The following is a 9,794-nucleotide window of genomic DNA, read 5'->3' as shown; positions in this document are numbered from 1 at the left end:
GTGGCCATTGGCAACAGCACAGCCCACAGATATCAAAATGGCTGGCCCCTGACAGCAGGAAGACCATAATTTCAACTTTAGTCAGCCCTTTTAAGCCATGTTAGGTGTGACTTTCTGGGAATACAGTGTCTGGCATATGGGGTGGGAATGACTTGGGGGAAGAGGCAGAGCATAGCATACCAGAACAAAACTTAGGAGTGCAGGCACAGAGTAGTTTGGGTAAAGGTGGAGAGGTGCAGAGGAGCAGAGGGCACTCTGTATGACTATCAAATTATTCATTGCTGAGGACTGGTGAGGAGCAAAGAGGGGCGAAGTCAATACCAATAGAGTAAGTGTATCAAAACAGAATAAGCTCTTTTGGAAAGACAGAAAGGCAGGCTTGGTTAGCAAGGAACAAGGTGGAATTTAGCAGAGGGCTATAAGTACTGTCAGAGGGTTAGCCCAATTTAGACTCTCAACATGCTTGCTGCTGCAGGTTGCCTAGTGGCTAACATCTGCCCAGCAATCTATCTCTGGACTCTACTGCTGGCTGCTCTCACCTTGTTGCTCCTGGCTGACTAACTCAGAAACAGGCACCCCAAGAACTACCTTCCTGAACCATGGTACCTGCCATTTGTGGGCAACTTGTTCCAGTTTGGGTTAGATGTATCACATCTTCATTTGGGATCCAAGTGGTACGAAAGGGAGAGGGTGTCTGGTTGTGTCATGACCTGATACTAAGCTGTTGAAACCCAGACTGGAAGATATGGCTGAAGGCTGATGCTATCTGTCTGCTAGCCTAGCCAGTAAAGCTAGTTTCTAATCTGGGTCCTCATGTGAAAGACATGATGTTTTCATGCCAAAAATTTGATTTTATTATTCTTGCATAAATGATTTACATTGTTATTCCATTATGGTGTGACAAAACACTATGCATGACTTCAATTGTTTTAAGTATATTCAGGTTGATGGGTGAGTTGATAGTTTGTCTTGATAAATAAGCTCTGTTGCTGTAACAAATGTGTAAGTGCCCATCTGCTTAGTATTTTAAGCACTCTAGCATAAAACATACACACACACACACACACACACACACACACACACACACACTGTTCTCTTTATAAAATTTTCTATAACATGATTTTCTCTCATAGATAATTGTTTATTCTGTAGCTTGCTGGCTGCTTTCCTACTGACTTTATCAACTACAGAGAAAGGTCAATGAACTCTCCAGCTCCATTGGGACTTTGCCTGTTTGTCTCAGTTTCTCTCCTACCCTCCTTCTTTGTGTGTGTGAGTGTGTGTGTTTGTGTGTGTATGTATGTGTGACTCTGTGTGTTTGTATGTGTGTGTATCTTGTACATATCTGAGATCAATGGATGTTTTTTGTGCAATGACCAACTTTTTGTAATATTGCTTTTTATCTGTAGTAATTTTCTGTGCCCTGTGCTTGGACCACATTTGTACTTATCATTCCCATTTACTAGTCCATTATTTATTATTCCCATCTATTACAATTAGCTAGGAAGTATAGATCATTTTTTGTACTTATTGTTGTATAAGGATATTCGCCCCTGAATTTCATTATTGTATGTTTTTCTTTTCGATTCTTTCCACTCCCATTACCACTTTCTTGTTTGTTTTTCAATGTTGAACACTTTTTAAGTAGTCATATTCACTCTTTTCATATATTTCTTTTACCATCTACCCCACAGATGCTTTGTGCTATGAAATAGGTATGTTCCACTGATAAGACTTACTAACACCATTCTCTACAGGAACTAAAGTGACTACAAGCCTAGAAGTCCACTGTCTCCCCTCTATGGCAGAGCTGTCTCAGGTGTTGTCTGCACACACACTGTGAACTACATCATATACTAAGCTCTCTTCAGTGTCCTGTGCAGATGGAACTCAAAGACAGAAGAGCCTGACATCCTTGCTCCTTACTCCTCCTCCCATGGCTCTGTCTTTTTTTTCTGTCAGTTCAAGTTTACAGCTTTCTTTCTGACCTCAAGAACTTCTTTCCTCCATTCCCTCAGAAGAAACTGCAGCAAAAGGAGCCTTTGCCACACCTCAGAATTATTTTCCTCTCCATGCTGACACTGTCTTTTCCCTTATTATAGAACAGTAGGTGGATGAAATGCTTTCCTTAAAGATTTTACATAGTATCCTGCTTTGTTCTGTCCTTTGTAGTTTCCTCATAATTGATACATTATTTATTTTTCTCTCTGCTTTCAAGAGATTTTCTTTTTTGATTCAAATTGATTGTGAAGATTTTGCTTAATAAAGTTGTGGCTTCATTCTGTTGAGTTCTTCGTGGTAGGGTTATAGTTTGCATCACTAGGGAGTTTCTACCATTCTTTAAGTATATTCTTATCTACACTATCTCTTTCCTGGTTTGGTGAACAGCTGGACCCTGAGGCCCAGCTCTAAATCTCTGTGAGTGTGGATGTGTTCAAACAGTAGGGATTTCTTTTAACTGTCACCATGCATTTTTGTTTCTGACCCTTGGAACACAGAGCCCATTCATTTTTCAGAGATGCAGTGGGTGGCTGGGACCAAACAAAATACTTCACCCAGGGCTGTTCTCATTCTCCACAGGATCTTTTGAAGGAGGGGTTGATTTTTAACCCTTTAATAGCTTCAATCCCGAGACTTGAAAGATAGCAACTGCCTCAAATGGCCACAGGTATTGATCATTAGAGCCTATGTGCTTCTATCACTCCAGATATTCAGAGATGTCTCCATTCCCAGCCTACAACCTTTATTGCATAACCATAACTATTAATACAGTGGTTCTCAACCTGTGCATCCTGACTTCATTGGGGTCACATATCAGATATCTTTCACAACCTTTAAAAAGTTTAAACAGAATGTTCTCTTTCCTATACTGATATTGTACATTTTACTGTAGCTTTCCATGCTTGTTACAACAGACTTGTACAGAGACTGACTGAACCCCCTGAGGACTGATGAGCTCACTTCTCTGTTCTCACTTGACACCAGGTTAGAGACCTTGCTTTCTTTATAACATTTATAATCTCATGATACTGCTTATTGTTGCTCACACATTTCTTAATGGTGAAAGCATGAATAAAGTAGTAAGAAGAAACTTCACATTATAAACTGAATTAAAATTTGAAAGAGTTGAGATGGGGGGAAATTTCTGGAATATTCCTATGACACACAGGTACCTTTTCCTTACCCAGATATGCAGACACAACTCCATGTTTGTCTCATTACTTACATATGTATGTCTCATGCCTGTCAGATGCTGTGTAGATGTTCTAATTCTCTAGACAAATAGACCATTGTTTTGGTAAAAATTCCATGAAAGCTGTACAAAACAAACTCAAAGATAAAAACCACATGATCATCTCATTATATGCTGAAAAATCCTTTGACAAAATCAATACCCTTTCATGATAAAAGTTTTGGAGAGATCAGGAATTCAAGGACCATACTTAAACATAATAAAGGCAATATACAACAAACCAATAACAAACATTACACTAAATGGAGAGAAACTCAAAGCAATCCAATTAAAGTCATGAACAAGACAAGACTGCCCATTCTCTCCCTAACTATTCAACATAGTACTTGAAGTACTATCCAGAGCAATTAGATAACAAAAGGTAATCAAAGAAATACAAATTACAAAGGAAGAAGTCAATATACCACCATTCACAGATGATATGATCTCATACATAAGAAACCATGGAAATTCTACCAGAGAGTTATGCTGATAAACAACTTAGGCAAAGTGGCTGGATATAAAATTAACTCTAACAAATTACTAGCCTTCCTCTACTCAAAGGAAAAATGGGCTGAGAAAGAAATTAGGGAAACAACACCCTTCATAATAGTCACAAATAATAAATCTTGGTGTGACTCTAACCAAACAAGTAAAAGATCTGTATGAAAAGAACTTCAAGTCTCTGAAAAAAAAATAAATCAAAGAAGACAACAGAAGATGGAAATATCTCACATGCTCCTGGATCAGCAGGATTAACATAATAAAAGGGCCATCTTACTGAAAGTATTCTACAGATTCAATGCAACCCCCATCAAATTTCCAATTTAATTCTTCATAGAGTTAGAAAGAGCAATTCTCAAATTCATTTCAAATAATAAAAAAACCCAGGATAATGAAAACTATCCTCAGCAATAAAAGAACTTCTTGGGAAATTACCATCCCTGACCTTAAGCTATACTATAGAGCAATAGCAATAAAAACTGTATAATATTTGTACAGAAATAGGCATGTAGATCAATGGAATAGAACTGAAGACGCAGAAATAATTCTACACACCCACAGTCACTTGATCTTTGACAAAGACGTTAAAACCATCCCATGGAAAAAAGATAGCTTTTTCAGCAAATGGTGCTGGTACAACTGGTGGTCAGAATGTAGAAGAATGCAAATTGATCCATTCTTATCTCCTCGTACAAAGCTCAAGTCCAAATGGACCTCCATATAAAACCAGATATGCTGAATCAAATAGAAGAGAAAATGAGGAAGAGACTTGAACATATGAGCACAGGGGAAATTTCCTGAACAGAACACCAATGGCTCAACTCTAAGATAAACAATTGACAAATGGTACCTCATAATATTGCAAAGTGTTTGTAAGGCAAAGGACACTATCAATAGGACAAAATGGCAACCTACAGGTTGGGAAAAGATCTTAGTGAACCCTACATCTGCTAGAGGGCTAATCTCCAAAATATACAAAGAACTCAAGAAGTTAGATGCTAGAGAACCAAATAACCCTATTAAAAATGGGGTACAGATCTAAACAATTCTAAACCTAGGAATTTTGAATGGCTGAGAAGCAGCTAAAGAAATGTTCAAAGTCCTGAGTCATCAGGGAAATGAACAACAACAACAACAAAAAACCCTCTGAGATTTCATCTCATACTAATCAGAATGGCTAAAATAAAAAACTAAGGTAACAGAAGATGCTGATGAGGATGTAGAAAAGGAGGAACACTCCTCCATTGCTAGAAGAACTACAAGCTGGTAAAACCACTTTGGAAATCAATTTGTTGGTTCCTCAGAAAATTGGAATAGTTCTACCTGAAGACTCAGCTAGACCACTCCTGGGCATATACCCAAAAGATGCTCCAACATATAACAAGGATACATATGCCACTATATTCATAGCAGCCTTATTTATAACTGCCAGAAGCTGGAAACATCCCAAATGTCCTTCAGCAGAAGAATGGATACAGAAAATATAATACATTTTCTCAAGAATACTACTCAGCTATTAAAAATAAGGACATCATGAATTTTGCAAGCCTATGGAAGGAACTAGAACATATCATCCTGAGTGACATATCCCAGACCCTAAAGGATATATATGGTATGCACTCACTAATAACTGGACTATGCCACCAACCAAATCACATACATGGACAGGTTCATGCTCCCTGCTACATTTATAACAGAAGTCTGCTGTGTCTGTCCTTAGTAGGAGGGTATGTATTTGGTCTTCTGAAAGCTTGATGCCCCAGGTAAGGGAGATGCTACAGGAGTGAGATGGTAGTGGGTAGGTAGTAAGGGATGTATCATCTTAGAGGCAAAGGGGAAGAGGAATGTAGTGGGGGGCTCATTGAGGAGGTAGAGGAAGGGAGGAACATTTGAATTGTAAATAATTAGTATAGTCAATAAAGGTATAATTAATAAAAGTATATGCATATTTAGTAATCATAAGTAAACATTGGCTATATTATATTAATTATTGGTACACTAACAAATTAAATATATGATTGCATTTAATTATTATAATTAATAAAAATGAAATTAAAATAAATATATTTAAAATCTACCTCTTGACTTTGATGGTGCCTTAATATAAGAAAATTAGTATATGTAAAACCTTCATAACATTTATTTGAAAATTCTTAATATTTATATTGGTCTGTATAAATGTACATACAAATTCTGGTCTCTTGCCCTGTTTGTTCTTGGCTACATAAGCATTTACTTGCTGACATAACTTACACTGTTCTACAAGATCCATTACATATACCTTAGATCACTTGACTTCTTGGTTGAGCTTCTTATCTCCTAAATGAGTCCATCTATGTCGAGTAAGTTCTCAGCTTGATTTCTGGGGAATATAGTTTTTCATTCTCTTGTGTACCACTGCCCTTACTTCTATAGGTAGAAGTTGGTAGGGTGGCTAGCAATCTGAGTCTTTTATTCTTCAGTATATTCTAAGTGAGACCATCCCTTAATCCAGTCTCTTTTTCCAGCAGCTGTCTCTTGTAGTACCTTAACCAGAATAGGCTCCTGCAGAGCCACTTGATTTGCCGGTTTATAGTTTCAAGCCATTGAGTCTCTTCCATATGATGTCCTGGACAATGAATAATACTCAAATTTGCAAGCTTCATCACATCATCCAAGAGATCTAAGATTTCTTGTTTCTTTCTTTGTTTTTTAATTTCTTTTTCCTCTGGTGTGAGCAGTCCTCTCTCTTGGTATATAGCCCCGATGATGTGAGCTGTGGCAAAGGCATGACTGCTATTTGTGTAAATGTTAATTTTCTTTCCAGCCCCAAGTTCCAATGCACTGGTGAGGGCAATTAGCTTCACATTCTGCACCAACATGCAGGAGGTTAGAGGTTCTGCCCAGATGACATTTGTGCCTTCAATTACAGCAGCAAGAGCCACTTATCTCTGAAATTCATGGAGAAAACTGCTCCCATCTGTAAACCAGGTAGCCTCAGCTCTCAGCAGGGATCAGTTGGAGGGGTCTTTCTTCTATCCATGGGCTCTCCTTTTGGACGAGTAAGTTGTGGCTTGTTGGATAGGAAGTATATCTGGACCCCAATCTTGGAGAGAAAGTCTCACCCCAACAGGGACGGTCTGGGATGACCGTAAATGAATGAGATAACTGGCCCATCCCTAGGCCCACTGTTTTTCAGGTAGTTCATGAATACATTTTGGTGATAGTGGCTCCTGGGTCCAAAGATTTTTTTTCTTGGAAACAGGGCCATCGGCTTGGAGGAGGACCAGTATTCCTATGTTCACCAAGAATTGAGTGGGTTTCCTCTCCACTTTCAGAGTACCCTGGGTTCAGGAAGGGGGTTTGAACCCCATGCTCCCTCCTGACTGTGTTCCCCTAGATCTAACACAATCAGTGTGGGGGTGCTTTTCCCAAGGCTTTGGATTTACCGCTCCTGGATTCCATTTGTTAGGACAGTCTGGGCCTGGTGGACCCTCTCCTGTCTCTTTTTGCTTGGGTAGTTTTTATACAATTTTCAGGGGTAGAATAGAGCAACAGCCACTAGGCCCAATAGGATTTTCAGAGCAGTGTGACTTTTGAACTGATTGGTACATAAGAAATGAAGTAGCAAAGGGTGTCTTTTATATTCAGATGGCCCACAGTCATTCCCCCTGTGGTCTTTCTGAGGAATGTAATCAGCCTCTCCCTTCAGGAGGGGAAGGGTACCTACATGCTTCATGGCCTCTCTCTTCCAGGAGGGGAGGAAGAATTTTTCTTCCTCCTGGTGGAATTTTTCAAAGGTCCTTAGATGACCTCTTTGCTATGACTTAGTAATTGTTGTTCCCATTATGTAACATTATTCTTTGCCTCTTTTGACTAGTTTGAATTTGAAATATATTTTATCAGTTATCAGAATAACTATGCAAGCTTACACTATTTCTCTGTACTTTGTTGATTGGTTTCCTTTTCTCTAAACTTAACTTGAGCTTATCATGTGCTTCTAGGAGACAATACAAATGTTGATCTCAGATTTTAATTTAGTTTGTGTCTATTAGACACTGTGGTCATGCTTATTATTTTACCTAATGGATATTTGAATGGAGTGTGTCTTCAACATTTTGTTCTGTTCATGATCTTCTTCAACATAGTTTAGTATGTTATAACATTTTTACTTGTTGTGTTTTTGACTCCCTGAATTATTCAGCATTTACATTTTATTTTATCAAAACCTCAGTTCCTTTGCTGCATGTGTCTTGCTGACCTTCTCAACCACAATGTTGATTTTCTCCCTCATTTTACTGACTTTTCCCTTTCTATTGTTGACTTGCCACTCTATGTCTTTTATTGAGTTCATCAGTTTCCTTATCTACTCCAAGTCACTTTTACTAGAAACATTTTTCAATTTTTATGTAGCATTATGTGCCAGGAGCCATCTAGGAAAACCTGAAATCTAGACGATTTTCCTCAGAGGTTTCAGCCACAGACTATAAACCTATGATGGATTCACTTCTTTACACAAAGCCAAGGAGATTATATCTAAAGAAAGATTCCTGCTATTAATGTTCTTTTCCTATTTTTATAAAATATATAATAATCACTAGGTAATGACCCACCCTGTTGAGCAGATTTCTATAGACCACAAAGATGTAGGTCTGTAGTGATACTATATAGACAAATAGGTAATGATTCTATAGAATCCTCATTTGATTCAAACAATTTTAGGAATAAAGTTTTTAGAGATGGTCTTGGTGGCCTTGCTAGAAAGATGTAATAAAATTAGAGTCAAAAATATTATGTACCCACTCCTCATAATATTGTCTAAAGGCTTTATATTAAGAAATCCAATGAGCATTCATAATCACACTAAAAAGAGAAATAGACTTAGGACAAATTTGTCTTGAAGAAAAACCATTTAGATTCAAGGTTAATATCACAGGAATGCAGTATGATAAAGCAGAGGAATAAAAATCTGTTGCATTGAAATTATAACAGGCATATAGAATGAAACACTGTTTTGAACTTAATATCAACATCCTTCTATAACTCTCATTCTATGTAACATTTTATCTCTGAGTAGTTTTTTGTCTAAGAAGGTTTAAAAATGGTTTGTCTATGGAAGCTCTCGTGCATCCTTAATCCATCCTCCTACCCACCCATCCATTCATCCATCCATCCTTCCATCCATCCATTCAGGTGTGTATGTTTGTTTGTCTATATATGTGTGTGTGTATATGTAAACATGCATTAATAATTGTGGAGGTGATTGTGACAGATGGCAGGTCCTGGCCAGAATGTGGGTTTAAGAATGTATATGTGTCTATGAATATTTGCCTATATAAATCATCTAATTCTTTTCCTTTTATTCCTTTCTGGTTCACAATGAGTGAACTAGCTTAGCCAGAGAGGCTTCTGAATTACTCACCAGAGAAAGGAACACTAGCAATAAATTCTTTGTGAGGTGACAAATGCCAGCTACTGCAATTTCTGGTCTAGGGGAACTCAGGCAGGCAGGCCAGCTACTAATGCAAAGTATTGAGGCTTAAGAAAGGCAACAGTTTTAATATAGAAAAGGCAATTCTAAATATGTGCTAAGGGAAAGACTTGCCCTTCCAGATGCTCCTTCTCACTCAGCTACCTTCTAGAAAGAACCAAAATGAACAACTGAGGTTGGCCCCTGGAATTTATATGCTTGTTTCAGTATCTCTGAGTTCCTTAGTTCTGGAATTAATGATTTTTCAGTATCATTCTCCTGGCTGGTATTTTTATATGTCTTGTGTTTCTCTATTACAATTTATTCTCTCTTGAGCATCTTTCCTTGAGTGTGTGGAGGTAACAGTTACAGATGTTTTAGCTTACTCCAGTTTAGGTACACAGAGTTCCAGAGAGAATCAATCTGAAGTTATTGGCCCTTTAAAAGTTCATTTTCTCTTTAAGACCATCTGACTCCATGCATTGAATTGTGATGCACCCCAAAATGGATTTATTCTCACTTGTGCTATCCACACAAGCTATTTTCCCTCATATTCAGGGATATCCTCAATGAAAATTAAATAACTTCTTAACATCACTTAAAGGTATT

At 37.9% G+C, this 9,794-nt stretch overlaps 1 protein-coding gene across 1 annotated transcript in view; it reads left to right on the top strand.

Annotated features, from left to right (window-relative positions):
• Nucleotides 1-459: 459 nt before the first annotated feature.
• Nucleotides 460-9,794, top strand: part of LOC116095729 (cytochrome P450 2J6-like) — a 76,237-nt gene continuing 66,902 nt past the window's right edge. The window contains exon 1 of the mRNA XM_031377006.1: nt 460-559. Coding sequence (XP_031232866.1) covers nt 460-559 — 100 coding nt within the window. The remainder of the gene's footprint in view (nt 560-9,794) is intronic.

Source organism: Mastomys coucha, unplaced genomic scaffold (assembly GCF_008632895.1).
Source record: "Mastomys coucha isolate ucsf_1 unplaced genomic scaffold, UCSF_Mcou_1 pScaffold18, whole genome shotgun sequence".
Classification (NCBI taxonomy): Eukaryota; Metazoa; Chordata; class Mammalia; order Rodentia; family Muridae; genus Mastomys; species Mastomys coucha.
The sequence above is the reverse complement of the archived record's forward strand: the minus strand, read 5'-3'. Positions and strand labels throughout refer to the sequence as shown.